The 18798-nt window shown below is 36.9% G+C and overlaps 1 protein-coding gene across 3 annotated transcripts; it reads right to left on the bottom strand.

Moving 5' to 3' along the window:
* Positions 1–622: 622 nt before the first annotated feature.
* LOC583315 (PRKCA-binding protein) lies at positions 623–16585 on the bottom strand. 3 transcript variants are annotated; one of them, XM_783229.5, is made up of 9 exons: positions 16423–16585; positions 7619–7859; positions 5985–6141; positions 5260–5376; positions 4458–4591; positions 3417–3509; positions 2530–2630; positions 1798–1892; positions 623–919 (listed from the first exon to the last, which is right to left on the bottom strand). In XM_783229.5, the coding sequence occupies exons 1-9, from the start codon at positions 16449–16451 to the stop codon at positions 648–650; spliced, it is 1239 nt and encodes a 412-aa protein (XP_788322.2). In that variant the 5' UTR covers positions 16452–16585; the 3' UTR covers positions 623–647. The 3 variants fall into 3 exon arrangements, with proteins under 3 accessions (XP_788322.2, XP_003728209.2, XP_003728208.2); XM_003728161.3 differs by lacking the exon at positions 16423–16585 and adding an exon at positions 10974–11837; XM_003728160.3 differs by lacking the exon at positions 16423–16585 and adding an exon at positions 10065–10313.
* Positions 16586–18798: the final 2213 nt, after the last annotated feature.

Genomic DNA, 18798 nt, shown 5'->3' on the forward strand with positions numbered 1-18798 from the left:
ACATACATGACCTAAGTTTGGCAGGAATCCATCAATCGGTTCTTGAGATAACGCGATCACAAGCTGTTTTTGCATACATAATGAGCCCTGTGACCTTTGACCTTTCATCTCGTGACCCCAAGATCTAATCAGTTCATCCGCTCTGCAAGATACATACATGACCAAAGTTTGGCAGGAATCCATCAATCGGTTCTTGAGATGACGCGATCACGAGCTGTTTTTGCATACATAATGAGCCCTGTGACCTTTGACCTTTGACCTCGTGACCCCAAAATCTAATCAGTTCATCGGCTCTGCAAGATACATACATGACTAAAGTTTGGCAGGAATCCATCTATCGGTTCTTTACATAACGCGATCACGAGCTGTTTTTGCATACATAATGAGCCCTGTGACCTTTGACCTTTGACCTCGTGACCCCAAAATCTAATCAGTTCATCGGCTCTGCAAGATACATACATGACTAAAGTTTGGCAGGAATCCATCAATCGGTTCTTCAGATAACGCGATCACGAGAACGGGACGTACGGACGGACGGACGTACGGACGTACGGACGGACGGACAACCCGAAAACATAATGCCTCCGGCTACTTCGTAACGGAGGCATAAAAAGGACATTTCTATGAATCCTGATAACCATTCCATCCTACGAAGTATCAATAAGATTCCCCTCCATCAGGCTACCCCCACCTCCGCTCCTGTTATTCTCCTCCTCCTCCTCTTCTTCTTCCTCTTCCTCCTCCTCCTCATCATCAAAACCATCGTTGAACTGATCCGACCTGTCGTAATTGATGGTTGTTCTCAGAAGATCGACCTCGATGGGGAACAGGTCTGTGTTCTTCATCTGCTGGTGGCAATCCTGGAGGTACTGGGTCATGGCAGACACAAGACGATGCAGCTGGAATACGATGTCTTGAACTGTAACAACAACAACAAAAACAGAAATAGTGAGCATTAGCTGCATTCAACAAAATCTCAAATCATTCAGTTCTCAGTACACAAATAGTTCATGTCTGCGAGTGCATTAGTGAATATGCACTGCATGCAGGTTAAGTCAAAATGTGATAATGAGCCTTGTCAAGTTCATTTGACCAATAAGGCATTAATTCTCATTACCAGGTCCCTCGGAGAGGACCTAAAGCCGTCGGCAGTCTGGTTGCTTACTTACAAGCATTTATGCTTTCTTAGCAGTCAGGTAAAATAACCACCACCAATCAGATTGCCTATATTCTAGAACCAGTTTTTATGATATAAAATATCAACTTTCATTTTCAAACTCTCGGTATCAGAAAGTGCTATTCTCAACATATAAATATATCATTATGGCATTAACTTAGCTACTTTATTAATCTCAATTATAAAATGGGTTCAAGAATTTAGCCAATGAAAAGCATTGAAATGGATCATGTGTGCATGCATTAATTTGTACCATATGCACAGGGGGAGCATTTTGGTGATAACAACAGTCAATTTCTCGACTTTATACTTATATTGTAGACCCATCTTATAAAACAAATAATACATGTTTTTAGCTCGTGCATTAGTGATTTCCACAGCACTTGGTTAAGTCACAATGAGACGGACAATGAACTCAACAAGTCTTGTTCACTATCCTACTGTGACTTATCCTGCGTACATTGCATATTCACTAATGCACTCGCAAACATGTATTATTTGTCAATCAAAGCATGCAATAATTTTCTTCTCCCTTGTTAGTTGTTTATTGCATCTGAGTGGAGAGAGATAAACATGTAGAAAGAACATCTAAACGAAGTTACAATAATAAAGACAATTACCATGCTTTTGATCCAGTAGTTCCATTTTGACCATTACATCTGATCTTAATTTGGCAAACCTAGCCCTTGCTTCTTGACGACATCGTAAGATCAATCTGTAAAGAGATACATATAAGAGATACAAATCACAATGATTGCCTTTAACATGAACATGACATCATCTAGTGAAATTCTTTTCAAGAAATTGACATTTTACGTTTACATATTTTTTTTTTTATAAATATCGCCTCAACTTACTTGCAATAAAACAAAATTAACCTGTTGAATACCAAGTCTGAAATAACTCTTGCAGGGGTGTAAAGAATGTGCCTTGTAACAACATCAATTGTATTCAAAGGTTTACAATATCTCCTGAAGCTAAAGAGACTTTCCATGAACTAAACAAGAACATTCCTCGGGTTAATTTAACTGTAGCATATCAAGATCTCTTCAAACCTTAACTGGGTTTCTTTGAAGCAAGCAAAATACATATCTCCTATGTTTTGGCCACTGTTATGTTCTCCCTCCAAATCTTACCTTATTTTCACTGAACCAAACCAATACATTCCTTCAAACTTATGCTACTTACATTGAACTTGATAAGGGAAGCATATAAACATATATTACCTAACATAACAATAATTCAAGACAACTTACAAATTATTTCATTAATCAAAAAGAGATATTTCTCTACTCTATACTTGAGCACTCCGATGTTTTCTCGTTGGTACAAAGCATGGAATCTATCCTTACCTATACTCATAGTTGCCTGTCTCCACTCTGTAGAGAGGTTCTCCTAATGTAGCATACGCATATTCCTCATCATCCATCTCCTTCACTTTCAAGCAGTATGACTGAAAATTAGAGCAGAAATAGTATGAAAATGTAATCATATATATTACTTCTATAAAGTACTACTGCATATTACATGCATCAAACACACATTGAACTCAGTATCACAGCAGGGTAAGGGGCACATTCAACATCAGGGGGGGGGGGGGGGCGTTTCACAAAACTTGTCATCAGTGAGAAATGACAGTTTGTGTTAAAAGCTCCCAAAATCCTTGCTTTCGATTGGTTATCAGCAGAATTGTCACTGATTTTTGTCATTGAAAAAAGGCTTAGTGAAATGCCCCCCAAATTCAAGCAGTATGACTTCATGCTGGCTTTGAAATAGTACAGATTCACTAAGAGATCACTTTAATCAGAGCCCCTGCAATTTGTCAGGGGAAAAATGAAATCATTGAATTTTCAACATGAAGATTTTCAAACTATACTATTAAAACACAATTGGAAGTTTGTCTAGTGCGCATCCTGAGAAGAAATTTGATCTCTTTTTAGTGAAAACACAGCTGAACTTGAGCAAGTCATACACCTGTACTTACAGTATGACACGGGCTAAGGAAACTATGAATATCATTCTGTCCCTCAGATAGGATGTCTAATGGAAGTCTCACATGAAGGTAACCCTCACACTACCACACTAAGCATGTTAAGTATTCATTGCTCTCTTCATAAAAAGTAAAAGGAATTTCCTAATAAGAAGGAAGGACCAGAAAATCACATTGGTTGAGTTTGCTTTTCCCCTCCCAGGCACAGGGGATGTAGCATACTTAATAACAAGAGACAGAAATACTCACCAGGTATTCAAACTTGGTATCTGCGTATTTCTTGATGGTGAGCTTGGTGTCTGGAATGGCTTTTGTCAAGAAGGTACCCAGGTCCGATAGCATCTGTAGAGGAATAACATTAAATGATAAGATCTCAAAATTAAATTCAGGTCAACAACATTAGTTATTTGGTATATAATAGAGGAGGCGTGTTAGCTCAGTTGGTAGATCAGTGGTCTCAGCCAGTGGTCTCATAATCTGGCGACCCGGGTTCAAAACCAAGTCGATGCGCTAGTGCCCTTTGGTAAGGCATTAATCCTCATTATCAGGTCCCTAGGAGAGGACCTAAAGCCGCCAGTCCTTGGGTTGCTTACTAACAAGCATTTATGCTTTTTTAGCAGTCAGGTAAAATAACCACCACCACTAACAATATTCAGTTCTTGTATAGCCATATCACAATTAAACATATCTATATCAATTTTACTTCCGTTTTAATCAGTTTGCTCCCAGTCTCAAGAAGCTCATATTTAGCTCCTGATGGAGCCTGTTCAGGGGAGGCTGAAATGAAATATTTATGACCACTGACATACGTGACTTGGATATTGTTGGAGTTTTACAATTACATTGGATTTTCTGTTATTACAGATAAAATCAACAAATTATAAAATTTATTGAAATAAGAAGCAAGAAACAGCAACAAGATCTGTAATACTAACTTTACAATGAGCAGAACTCAACAGAACTGAATTGAAATTAATGTCAGGAAAGAGCTCAACATTAAATCACTGTTTGTTATCACTGCTATCAATCTGGATCTATCCTTTGGGGAAGCCCCACAGAGGAGCCTATCATTAAAAAAGATTTAATTTTTGGTCTCCCTCAGCCATTTGTTTAGAAAAATCAACTCCTTTAATATTTTAATTGTTCACATTGCGAAAACTGAAAGATATCTATAGTTCATGTTTTTTGTTTAACTTGCCATGATTCTATTTTAGTGGGTTTATAAGGAACTGAAATGGATTGATCTAAGATTATCTGACATTAGAGGAAAAAAAAACATGGTAGCCTTACTGGTTTGACAGTGCGGAGCAATCTGATTCCAAACTTCTCCATGTTCCGATGAGCATCTCCAAACTTAGTGAAGGCATCACTAGCCTTGGGTTGAATCTCTCTTGCACCAATCAAGCAAAAGATATCACCAAACGCTGTTCAGAAGAAATACATCAGAAATTGATGAGCTATTATTTTAAGGCCTGCATCTTTTTACGGAAATCTTTAAATCAGTTATTACTCTTTTATTATTAAACAGATCTTCAAAATTATTCTACAATACCCATATTTGGTTCTATTATTATAAAAAATAGTAAAACTTTCATGATTCCCAAAATGAAAATGGAAAATGAATATTTAATTTCAAGGTACACAAACAATACTGTACTTCACGAAACTTTTATTTCACCCAAATATCTACTATAGCATTTTCTACCTTAAATTTACTAACTTTTTTATGGCCCACTTTTAAAGGGTGTGTAGCATGACGAGACTACATGTATGTGTCTTTCCCGTTGCGTGACTTGGGGCCGATCGGGTATAATACGACTACGGATATGGCATCGGCAGTATTCACACGTGTGCAACATACACGAAACCGAAGCGTGAGGAGAACTTTGGTCTGTTTCCCAAACGCTAGCGCGCGCTGACCGTTAATCAATCCCATTCGTTTACGTGCAGTTGTCCAAAAGAAGTCATAGATGGCGTAAACCAGTATTTGCCATGCTACACCCCCTTTAAAAGTTTACTTTTTTGTCTCACCATTTTTTTTCCTACATATGTGTCCCCATGACATATATCTAATGGATGCTTATATGCTTACCTCTATGAGTACTAGACATTTCATAGAAGATCTTGAGTAGCTTCTTGGTGTGGTCCATGAGTCCCTTGTAAAGGCGTGATGTCTTATTCAGCTCATCCAGTCTCTTAATCAAAACATCTAGGAGAACAAAATTAAACGGAATAGATTTATTCATGATAAAGAACCTCATCAATTACCTTCAATAAAAACTGATTATATTATGAAAGCATTGATAGAATGGGATCTCAAGGTCAAGAAAATAGACTTGTTTGAGCTATTATCCCAAGTCATTATAGCCTTTGCGTGTTGGTCCTCAAACATCCAGATGTAAGGCCAATTAATAGGCTAAATCTTGATGAAGATGCACTAACACTGCCGTTGTGTTTATAAACATAAAACATGGATTTCATGTCTCCCACAACGTGCATGCTCTGTAATTGGGTTGAAATTGATTCATGCTGGTATTGTTTATCTGCGGCTTATGAAGCCAAGGAATTTTAAAAGAATAAGTTCTCTTTAAAGGGATTGGGCATCTTTTGTCTCAGATTCTTAACAAAATCTTGGATTCAGCTCATGCTGCATTCATAATTATAAACCTATAGGTCAGTCAGGAATCCCATGACTTTTACAAGCCGATCGCCCCTCTGATTATCAAGATATTTATGATTGGAATTCGAAATTTCAAGAACGTTTTTCAATGATTTAAAGTTTTTTGAGGCACTTTATCATCATTTTGAACAACTTACCATTACATAGGATGGCTCTACTGAGACCCAGAGCATCCGCAGTGGAGGAGCTTAGATTCTCAACCATACGATGCTTGGCCTTCTTGAGAGCAATGTCCAATCCTTTGCCTTCCTTCGTGTCTGCTTTGAGGCTGTTATAGCTGATTATTACCTCACTCTAGCAATATAAAAGAAGATAAAAACTTGGAAGTGAGAACCCTTCCTGTGCCACAACTATTTTATCTAATAAATCAACTTTCCTAAGTGAAAGAGTGACTTGATGTACAGTCAAACCTGTCTACAGTGACCGCCCAAAGGAAACACAAAAAGTGGTCTTTGTAGACAGGTTCCTTTAGTACATGATTCTATGAGAAACCATTTTCAAGGGAAACAAGAAATGCGCTTGTTGTAGACAGGTGGTCTTTGTAAACAGGTGGTCACTAAAGCAGGTTTGACTGTAGTTTGTTTAGTTGCTAAAGTGGGTATAACATATCTTTCAGGATACTTAAGTGTACCTAAGAAGAATCTGTATCTGATCATAATTTATTCTTGGGCAGGATTTGAGGGTCCAAGGCTAGGAGGGGTTTAGGACATGCTGATATCGTCCTGGCAACTTAAAACTTTATAAGCTAAAATTTCACAAACATGCATTTTAAATTTTTAATTAATGAATTTTGTATGACACGTGCTCTTTATGAAAATTCCTCTGTCATCAATATCCAAACACTAACCAAAGTTTTAACTTCAACCCAGCCCAAACTATACCTACCCCTAACCCTGAACCTAATCTGCATCCCAATCCCAATCCCGACCCTATCCTACTATTTCAGATAAACCTGGCCATGGGTCTATTAAGACTATGTTTAAGAAAGGAAAGCTTAGGTCTTGAGAGACTTCTTTTGTTAAACCTCATTATGAAAAAATAGCTTAAACCCATCTTTAGGCCTGTCTTCATCAGCTCTAGTTTGCCAAACAACCCGCTATTTTCTGACTCAATTGCATCTTCACCAGACCGATACGCTCATCACAAACTAGCTCAGACGGGTGCAAATTAGCCCACAATTTCCCAAATAGCAGAATATTTAGGAACAAGACCAAAACTTCTCGGGATATTTTCTCGCCAAAATATCCTGCTAATTGCAACTGCTGGTTGATGAAGACGCAAATTAACTGGCTAATTTATGATTGGGATAGTTAAAATAGCAGGTTATTTGGCAAACTCGAGCTGATGAGGACAAGCCTAAAGGGTTGAAATTTAAGTAGAATATTGGCCAATATATTTAATGACTTAAACCATGACATGAACCAGATATCAGGGGGGTGTTTCACAAAGATCCTAAGTTGAATTTATCTCTAAGTTGGACCTAAAAATTATGGAAAGCCATTAGCATCTTTGAAAATATTTTGTAAAACTTATTTTAAACAGCATAAAATGTTGATTCAAACCATCATATTTCCTATCATCAAAGAGATTTCATGTTCTAGATACAGTATGTGAAATTTATGAAAAGTCTAAAATACATGAATTTTTGGTTTTGAATATATGTTATTTTAAGGCTACAAATGGCTTTCCATAATATTTAAGTCCAACTTAGAGTTAAGTTTGACTTACGATCTTTGTGAAACACCCCCAGATCAATGTCCCAGATACATACCTTGAGAGCTTGAATCATCCTGGCCACTTCCACTTTGGTCCTTCCCTTGACAGACTTCTTATTAACCCCAACAATCTCATCTCCAGCGTTGAGGAGTTTACTCTTGGCAGCAGGGGTGTTGTCAAACACCTGTACGATGTACAGACAGGGGCAAAGTGGCGCCCCTCCACCGATACTGATACCAACAAGGTTCTGACTGTCCTTCACCAGCTTGGCAGTCCCTGGTATGGCCTCCATACCCCTGAAAATATAATAATAATATAATAATAATAAAACTCAGTTTTTATATAGCACTTATTACAATCACTAAGCGGTTCCAAACTTGGAGATTTTTACCCAGGCTGTAGCTGTTCTGCCATTACGGCGCTCTAGAAATTCAAAGAATTAATTCCTGCCAGGTACCCATTTACATAACCTGGGTTGAGTGTGGAAAATGTAGATCAATGTCTTGCCAAAGGACATTAGTGCCACGGCGGGCTTCAAATCGCTGACAATGTATGATAAAAATATCTATAATTACAAGGAGAATTTTTTTTTCTTTCAATTTTACACTGGTTGACACAGGTGTGGAGTGTATTATGAAGTCCTTTCTAATCATTAAAAAATATTATTCAAACAAATATATGTATTAGGGTCATGCTTTGTAGATTGGATTGAAAGCAAATATGTTCAAATAACATCCAAAATAAAACTTTTTACAGAACCCAAAGTAGTATGTTCATATCTGGCCTATATTTCTTGGGAATTAAATACTAGCTGTGTAGAAAGAAAATAAGACACTATCTAGAGTCTTGCTATGGAACAACCTCCCCCTCAATATTCGTAACGCCCCGACCGTCGATTCATTCAAATCACATCTGAAGACATTTATGTTCATCCAATAGTCTGTAATTGTATGCTACACTGTAGTTTATGTCAAATGATGTTATTTTCTTACATACAATAAAAGATCGTAATTATTTAACTATTATAATTGTGTTCATAAGTTTATATCATTTATATTGTATCTGATTTTGTTATCATTGTATATGATATGAATATATGTTAATCCATGCATAATTAAATCTGGAGATTAATCATGTAATTTATTGATTGCTGTAAAGCGCATAGAGAATTTATTATTATGCGCTATATAAAAATGACTTTATTATTATTATTTTATATCCTGAGATTGGACAATGACTCTAATGAAAGAAGAACAAATATCATCACTATAACTCTTAAAAGTGACATATCAATTCTCTTTGATTTAAAAGTATACATGTAGATACATAATCAAATTGAAGCAATGGTCCCTTTACAGGGGAAAAATACACAGGGGCTCGGGGCAAATTAGCCCCCAAAATGCCAAAAAGAGCCCCTGAAAGTCATAAAAGAGCACCCAAAATTGCATAGAGTTCAATTCAAAACAAAATAAAGAGTGTTATTTTCATGCAGGCAAGCTTGAAAAGTAACCCCCGAAATGTTAAAAATATTTTTCCCTGTCCCTTTAATACTGTTCCCATACTAGATGTACATGTACATCAGTATAAATGCATGTGTGTGATTGTTATTCACATTTATGTATGTATGTATTTGTCAAAGAGATTCCAAAGTACAAGGGCATACATGTAAGGTAATATACTGCAGCACAATACAGGTATGGAGATACATGTACATGTATATCAAACAGAATGAATACATTGCTAACAATCACAGGAATGCAAACAACCAAATAGGTCATGGGGAACAGGCTATATAGCTTGAAGCAAACCAGTCTGTACAATCAGTCATACAGTTAATCAAATAATGAAATATTTTGAAGAATATATACAGAAATCAGTTAAATAACAGTATACACTCATACACTTTCCAATATATTTTGATTTCCTACTGCATGATCTTGCACCATGTGCAATATGTATCCTGTACATAATGTAGTTTAGAAGAAAATAAAACCGCTATTGCATTAACTACTTACCAGCATAATTTAAAATATAAAAATGTCTCAAATCACCAGTCGATCAGTACAATGTAATTTTTATATTGAAGAAAACCACAGCATTTAATGATTTTTTCTTTGGTCTCAAGTGCACTTACATGTACATCATGATAAACCAGACATCTCTATACCCGGTAGATAAAACTAAGGTTAATAGCTGGAACTAAATGAAAATCAGACAGGAAGAAACAAAAGCATTTTGATTGGCTGCTTTGAATTATTCAAATTATTCAAAAGTTAATTCTGAGTTCTGACACTCTCTCTCTCTCTCTCTCTCTCTCTCTCCACCCCACCCTCTTTCACTCACTCTGTCTGTCTCTGTCTCTGTCTCTCTAATATGTCTCTCTCTCTCTCTCCCCCCCCCCCCCCTCTCTCTCTCTCTTTCTCTATCTCTCTCTTTCATGTACATGTACATGAAAGGGGAAATCTCAAAATAACAGCAGACATTTAACGTTCTAAATTTACCTTGGCACAGTGGAAGACATCATGTTACATGTAAGTTTGAAATTCAGGTCCAGTCTCCCCTAGAAAATGCAACAATCCTCCCATAGACAACAATCCAGATAACGGTTACTATTTAACCAGTTGTAACACTAAAGATAAGATCTACATGTAACTTGGTGTAAGTCTTCCATAGTCCCATCGCTAGGTAAACAGGGAATGAATCCACAGATTCTCGCTTCATGCCATTTATCGATGTATCATGTGATATATGCACATTGATATGCACACCTGCTGTGTCCTAACATAAAATCAGAAATCTAAGAATATCCCCTTTGTGAATATGAAACGAATAGGAAAATAACTTTGTCTCTTATGACCAGCTGCCTTGACATGTACTGTACACACTACACACAGAGACCTTAAAAGACTAACACCTGCAAAAGACTACCTGCATAATGCAGCCAGAGCCCAGCTGTGGGCTAAATCTGACACAAATGTAGTCTGTTTGAATTTGTGAAAAGCAAAGAGCAAACAACAAGGAGGATTTGACCTAGATTATATGATAATGTATTACAATAAATGATCATTACTACCAGGACCTTCCGGTAGTAAATTAATCATTCAGCTTTGACAAAACAAAATACCTCAAAGTTGGTCATGTGCTGCAGTTAAAAATAAAAGAATCATTCACCTATAAATTAGATATTGGCACAGTGCATGCTACATGTACATGTACATGTAAGTAAACAACTTTAGCAGAGCCTATTAACATGTATTACTGGTCTACATCAGTTTCTAAAAGAAAACCTTTGATAAAAATATTTCAAATATCTTCAACGACCTGATTAACATGGAGATCTTAGTTGACCTGAGTAAATCACCCCGCCCAGTGCCCATCAACAATGTAAATATGATAATGATGAAACTTACAGCTTATCTTCACAGGCCATAAAACCATCAATGGTTTGTACCACCTCCACAGGCATAATGTTGTCTTAATGAAATCACTTCTGAATGACAAAAAAAATATTGTTTTTGATTCTTCTTTTGTACTATTTTCAGTTCTTCATCAATGAGTACTGAAAGTTGCAGTCATACACTGTATGACTGTTGAGAAAAAAAGTACATCAAGTGAAGAATTATTTCCTGAAGTGACTCTACTTCTGTTTGTACTCGTTATCCTAGTTACTGGAAGACATGCTCATTAGTGATCTGAAGATTTTCCAAAGTTTATGAACAGCATAACTGTAGTATCATTGCCTCCATAATCATAAGTCACTAATCCACTGTGCATGAAATGATAGGTGCACATGCAATCCAGTATGAATCATAAAGTTTCAACAATGCGAGTCAAATCATGACAAATGAGCCATCTTGAAAACTATCTCGGTATCCAACTTCCAACTTTTCAGTCCCTGGGTTCTGTTCCACAATTCCAGTTCCGCACAGACATTCTTTGAAACTTGTTTTTAAACTTAGTTTATAAGCTAGCTTCAAATATGTTTCTGCATGCACAATAAACAGTTGAATTTGAATAACAGTTAAAGCATATCAGCTTACAACAAGTATCCATCAAGCATATCCTCAACTAGCAGACTGTACACTGTACAGGCCTCTCTTGATACAAAAATATACTCCACAAGAAGTGTTTTTGTGCTGGTATCTGAGATCAATAGACAGTTTTCATACAATAAAAGAGATCTGACTGCCAGAGCGTGGCCGATCCTTTCATCATGACTCCGAGTTCCCAGTTCGACAAGAGTTTCGGCTGAAACTTTGATCAATGAAGCTTATAAAGCAGCAAAGAAACAAAATGTACCGAGCCAAACTACTTCAAAGAATCTTAAAGTTGAGTGTCACTTCACCCTTTTTACATGTTTGCAAATCATATTCGTGTAAACAGAAATTGAAGTGCATGAACTAATCTCCAACATGCATAACCCAAGACCAACAATCATCTACAACATCCAGCCTACTGTATAAGGCTACATGTGCATGTAAAGCAACAGTGCTAGAACAAAATAAGTCTTCTTTGACATGCAAATGAGGGAGATACAATACAATAGAATTTGGTATTGATTAGTAGTTGAATAGAAAGTGTTTTGCATTGTCATATTACCTCAAGGCTTTCACCAATGTAACAGCGATGTAGGATAGGATTAATTTATAAGGTAATCCTACAAATACAGCGGCACATCTATATGTGGACTCGTCTAATAAACAAGAACCGTTTAGTATGATACCACAGCGTGTGTGTGTCTGTGTGAGACAGTCATCTTTAAAGGAGTTTTGTTTTGATGGCTTTACCTCTTGTTTATGGAGATCAAAAGCATAGTTCATAAATATAATAAAAACAGACCGTTGTAAAAGGGAACAATCGTTGTGCTTGGCGCTCTCTTCACAACATACATGTAGGTGGGTCAACAGACACATAGTGCTAACTGGGGTGCCATTACTTTGGGATTCATAGATGTACAGTCAGCAAGCTCCAGTGAACAAAAGAGTTTTTAATTCACATGCTTGCTTTTAAAAGCAAGGGTCTTTTTTTAATGTTTTTCATGAATGTATAAATATAAGATAAATAGATAAGTTAAGTTGAAAAAATCGACAGAATAAGAGAGTCACAGTTTTTATTGATCAAACACAAATTGGCAACTCTAAGATTCCTTTTTGAGCAGAGCTCTCTCAATGTGTTGTACAAAGAATCAAGATATACCCCCACTCGGTGCCTAAAGTAATAAATAATTTGTAAATCTATAACATACATGTAGAGGGGCATGTTCAGCAAAATGTCCATTAATTATATCTGGTTTACATGCAGGTACCGGTAAAAGAAAAAACTGACTCTATCATCTGTGTGTCTTTATTTGTTTATTATGTAACATATATATTAGAAATAATTTTTGCAAAGTAAAGCATTTTCATTGCGCATTAAATTGATCCAAATATTTAAAACTTCAAACATTTAAATGTATTTGTTGTAAAGAACTGTAAAGAAAGAGATCATACAAATATTTCTACATTTCCATAAATATGTTTAAAACTTATTTTTTTTCCAGCTATGCCTATCACTATAATTTATAACAAACATAATCAATGCTGTGATGGATTTTCCTCAAAAGTCAGATAAATATACATTGTAGGTACATGTACATGGTATTTAAATATAATGTCAATATGCTCATCATTCTAAGGAGCATTTGAGTTTTGAAACCAGACAGGAATATCTGTTGACACTAACCAAGTATTGTACATGTTTCCACCACAAGAGGGCAGCAATCTCAAAGCATTTCAGCTCTTTGAGAGTGACCATATAGCCTGTGCTGTGTTGACACAGATCTAATTCTTTGTACTTGTGATTGTGTGATACAATATATTCTGAAAATAAATGTCACTGATGAATGAAGGTCCTACGTGTTTGATCTGATCCTCAATCAATTAATGTCCAAGTAAATGTGGCTTTTGCAAATTACAAGTATGAACATTGAAATCAGAATATGCCTAGTCATCAAATAAGTGATTAAAATTCTCAATGACTTGCATTTTTAAAAGATATGGATGGTATTGCACCACCATACTGGGAACACAACCATATGTACATAAAAACGAAAATCAAAACAGAACCATTTAGCTATTTTGTTATTCAGGAGCAAGGTATCTACAGTGTACTTTCTAGAAGACTGATTTTAACACATTTGTTGGTAAGAAGAATTTTCTGTGTTTTCTTAAGAAATAAAAATAATAATATTAAAAACTTGTTTCTCAATTCACATGTGGGGTTTCAGCATAATATACTGGAAAGCGTTGTACTGGTAATTAAAATCTAACTACGTTGTACATGTACATGTACATGTACCTGTCAAATTTGGGTTGTACATAAACTACATACATTGCTCTTTATTTTGATATAGCCTCATTTCTCAGGAAAAAGTCATACATGTATGTACGTGTAGGTAAAAACAAGTTGGTACATGCATGTACATGTATGATTTACCAAATACGGTACTGTATGGTACATGTAAATATATATCTACTCTTACATGTACATATTTTTAGAAATAGAAGTACAAACTAAATAGGACGGTTGAGGAAAATGTTGGTTGATAAAGAGAAGCATTTATTTGTAGGCCTACTCAATGTCATCATGAAAATCAAAAAACTGTAGTAGAGTTAACTGAGAATATATATACATGACATGTATACTGGTAACTCTGCTACAAATATTGTTAAATGCCAATGAATTGATTCATCCAGCAAGGGTACATGTAAGTAAATTCAAACTTATTTAAAATGCTAGGACCATGACTTTGGTGTTTCTTTTACCAGTGGTAAAGACTAAAGTGATTATTGCCATCCCCTCACAAGCTACATGTACATGTATCATATTGGCCAATGCCCTGTGACTGAATATACATGTACCTTCAAGGTCTCTACCATTTAAAAAATATATATCTTTAATCATTCATTTCTCATCAAATATTCACATTTTTTATTGATTTATTAATTAATTTTGCTTTGTTTTTTACTTAGCAACTTTTTTAGAGAAAAAGTGACGTACCAGTTGAAGTTGTACATGCATCATGAACCTAGCTTTAGTTGGAAGGACTTTTAAAATCAATAATAAAACCTTTACTTTTAAATGAGGAAAAAATCATAGCCAAGAAGATAGAAATTATATTTGGTGAAAAATAAATAACAGGGGACCCATTGTACAATGTAGGTACATGTAGTAATTCACATACCAAGCATGAGTACTTTCTCTTCACCATGTTGAATCAACGATATATATACAACATGGGATGAATTGAGTAAGGACAAGGAATCACCCTTTTCCCCATTAAAAAATTCTTCAAATTATCATTTCAAGTGGTTGTCTGGATGCCCAGAGGAGTCGAAAAAATTGTACATGTAAGTCAAAATTGAACAACTTCCTAACATTTACATTTCAAAAAAATGTGCCCCAACCAGCTGTTTGAATCGTTTTCCTATGCAGGCTCTGGAGCTCCATCTCCTTTGGCGGCGGAACTCCTTGGAGTTACATGACTATATGAAGGGGTGACCAAACTTCGCGGACATTTTAGAACATATTACAAAATGTGATATTCGATCTATGATTTCTCATATTCTACACAAATTTATTTATTTCAATTATTACCAAATGGACGGCAAAGGTTTTTACTACAAATTGGTTCAACTAGAAAATTTATCGTCGAAGGATTTCGGAGATATCGTGATCTAAAAATTTGATGTCCGATCGTGCGTGCGTGCTGCATCTAAAAAAGTCTTAAAAACAGCAAGAACTAACTTAACACAAGGGGTTTACAGCTGATTATACAAAACTGTGATCCATCAAAAATAAGGAAATTTCAGAATTTGCATGGCAAGATATCATACTGTACAATCAGTCGGTACTGCTTATTACTTACAATTTTGAGGATATCTGCTCTCAAATCAAAATGAAAGATTTGCAGACCCTTATCAGTAAGTTAGCAATTTTTCGGGACGGACGCAAATGATTGCAAAAATTGGCTGATCTTTTGTCAATATTTTCACAATTTCGCACCCAATCACAAAGAAAATTTCCTCTCTGAGTAGTTTTATGTTCCTCTTTCCATTGGTGATATCAGATTTCAAAATCTTACTGATTTTTTTGAGATAGCAAACTTAGATTACCCACAGACTTTGGTCACACCACCGTACTAGGCCGACTAGCACCAAAGTCTCCTCGTAAATGAAGATATCCTTGTAAACGTGGACAAAATGCGTCCTAAAAATTAGGATCGTCCGCGCTCTGCAGGTTGGGGGTTATCGATCTTGATCTGCGTGCTGGAAATGCGAAAAACAGATTTTGTGTAACCTAATAAAATATCCCCAGTTTATCGTCTACTTTAATGGGTTGTCTGTCTTCCCGAAGATTTATCGCTCATATTAATGTGAAAGTCTCTGTACAAAGTCAATGTGAAATGCGTAAAGAGAATCATTGCGGAATTGGTTTTTGGCATCGCCAACACGTGGATCGGAAATCAGAATCGTCAGTGAAAATGGGACTAGTCTAGATCTAGACCTAGATCTAGAATCTATCCTTATTTTTGCGGACCCATCTGTCCCGAAGACCAGTGGACCAGCGCCACTACCACCCCATGCTCATTCACTCAGACTCGGCCCAGCCATAAATTAAGCTCAGTCACTCAGAGTCAGACTCAGTCTCTCTCTCAGCTCAGCTCTCTCACACTCCATCTCAGAGACTAGACTCGGACGTCGACTCGCCCTCGGCCTCGGCCCGCGCCCGGGCCTGCGGCCGGTCACATTCATTCATCATTCATCATCATCATGTTTTTAACGACTACAAAGTATACAAGTCATAGTTCATAGCACTTACATCCTGTCTTCTTCTAATTCAAAGTCCATGCTGCTGCTCTAGATCACGAAATTGGATAAAAACAGCCCGTTATATTGATAAAGACAACTAAACAAAAGATGTTTCGTCACTTTTCCATCTGCGCCAGCTGTTTACGTACATGTACAGATGCATCGCATTTGCACTTGCACGGTTGAACCTAGCCACCCCCAAAAAGGTCAATATTGGTATGGTGGCTTGAACTTGAGTGGACAATGTTTTTACTTTTGTTATTATGTTGAGCAAATTCACTCGGAGTCTGGATCGGGTTTGCAGGGTATGGGAACAAATTGAGTGAACTGTCCCTAATATGCTCATTCAAAACAAATCTACTTCGTGGATCCGTATCTTCAGCATATCACAATGGAATTTAAAAAAATCCAAAAAAAAATCCAAAAAAAAGATGAACATGACGGGTATATAGCTAAAATATGAATCTACGATTATAGCCATGGTGTTGAGTATTTTAAACGGGGTCCTAGTCAGTGTCGGTGACCAAGTGATAACCCTCACAGATAGGAGTAATTTTTTGTTTCTCCAATGAAAAATGGCAACGTCACGCCAGTCAGGGCTTTGAATTCACGACCTCCCTATAAATGCTCCAGTTAGCTCATTAGCTGCTATCGGACAGAAATAACCGTCTGATATGGGTCATTTCTTTAATAAAACTGACATTTGTTGACATTCCCAATACATAATCTATAATCGGAGGTCTAGTGGAGCCAGACGTAGTCTCAATGGAACAACCTACAATATACACCGAAGCTTTTGGTCTAGGTTGAAGCCTAGCTGTTCCTTGCGCCATTATGAGGTAACTAGTGGTTGCCCAATATATATGAACGGAACTACGGTTGCTATTAACCCTCATCCTATAAACCTTTGACAAAACGAATCCCGTTGTCACCCCGGCCATGGCCATTCTAAATTTTTCACCTCACATTTTTCATGAAAAGGGGCATTGATCAGATTCTAAAGGCATTCGGAGGTGAAAGGGGGGTTTTGTGAGAAGGGGAAGTGGTTCTTATTAAAAAGAAAAAGAGGCACATGTTGAAATTAACGGGGCACTTATCTATTTGTTTCCAATCACAGTAAAAATGACATTATACATTGTTGTAATGAGGCGCGTACACAGGGGGGGGGGGGTTGGGGGTTAACCCCCCCCCCCTTGGTATTTTTTTGCGTGTAAACTCCCCAATAACCCCCCCTTTTGATTTTTTTTTTTAATTAAAAAAAAAAAAAAAAAAAATTCCCATGGCTGACCTGAAAAAGCTGACCTTACCCCCCCCCCCAACAGAGCAAAATGTCAAATTTTCAAATTTCGAGACCCCCCCCCCCCCCAAAAAAAAAAGAGTGACCTCTTACCCCCCCCCCCCCCCTCCCCCGCTTATTCAGCGTCTGGCTGAGTCGTTGCGATTTTTTTTTGGAACCCCCGCCCCCAAAAAAACAAAAAAAGTGACCTCTTACCCCCCGCTTATTCAGCGGCTGACTGAGTCGTTGCGAAATTTTCGGCCCGATTTATAAATGTTAAACCCCCCCCCCCCCTTGAAAAAATCCTGCGTACGCGCCTGGTTGTAATACATAAATAGGCAAAGAAAAATACATTGAAATATATACATTTATACAAAATATTTAAAAAAAGAAGAAGAAGAAAAAAAGAAGAAAAAGAAGACATGATTAAATCTACTAAGAGTACAGGATGAAAAAAGGTTGCATCCGTAAAATCCACATGGGATTGATGAATGGGCGCACCCTGAGCGCGTCAGAATGAAATTTAACAATAAAAAGCTCAGTCAGCTGGAGAAGAGTAAAGGGATAAACAACGTTTGCAATATATAATTTAAGAATATCTATACAAAGACAAGAAGTGGGTAATAATGAAAAAGAGAAGGGGCACATACAAGAGGAAAAAAAGCACTTTTATTAGGACGGAAAAGGGGAACGTTTCAAAATAAAAGGGGCATTTATTAGAGGTGAAAAAGTACGCTCATCACAATGAAAAGAGCATTTATCAGGATGGGAAGGGCCCGACCCCCCCCCCCCGCATTCCATTCCCCCACTCCGGGAAACGGAGAGACCGCATTCATGTTCCCAAAATCTTCGGTAAAGGGGTACTTTTTACGCAACAAAGCCGGACGGCTCGTAATACACAAAATATCAGCTTTCAAAGGGAAGGACCCTGGGGAGGGGATACTCAGATTTGGTTTGGACGGGGTGTGCCGCTCAAGCCTCGAAAATCCTATCCATTATAAGGGGTCATTTTGGGTCATTTTTCAAAATGTTTGGGTATTTTTCGGATATTTGCATGGCTAACACCCAAAATTTAGGCAAATTTTGCAATTAAAAAAAAAGGACCCATTT

Source organism: Strongylocentrotus purpuratus, unplaced genomic scaffold, assembly GCF_000002235.5.
Source record: "Strongylocentrotus purpuratus isolate Spur 01 unplaced genomic scaffold, Spur_5.0 spur5_scaffold_14, whole genome shotgun sequence".
Taxonomy (NCBI): Eukaryota; Metazoa; Echinodermata; class Echinoidea; order Camarodonta; family Strongylocentrotidae; genus Strongylocentrotus; species Strongylocentrotus purpuratus.

What these genes read in the sequence shown, in the direction of transcription:
- LOC583315 (XM_003728161.3), bottom strand. Translation starts at nt 11,029, where the DNA reads ATGCCTGTGGAGGTGGTACAAACCATTGATGGTTTTATGGCCTGTGAA. An exon ending in TGCTCCGCACTGTCAAACCA is followed by an intron (nt 3,510 to 4,457) that starts GTAAGGCTACCA and finishes ATTCCTCTACAG; the next exon opens with ATGCTATCGGACCTGGGTAC. An exon ending in ACTACTGGATCAAAAGCATG is followed by an intron (nt 920 to 1,797) that starts GTAATTGTCTTT and finishes TTGTTGTTACAG; the next exon opens with TTCAAGACATCGTATTCCAG.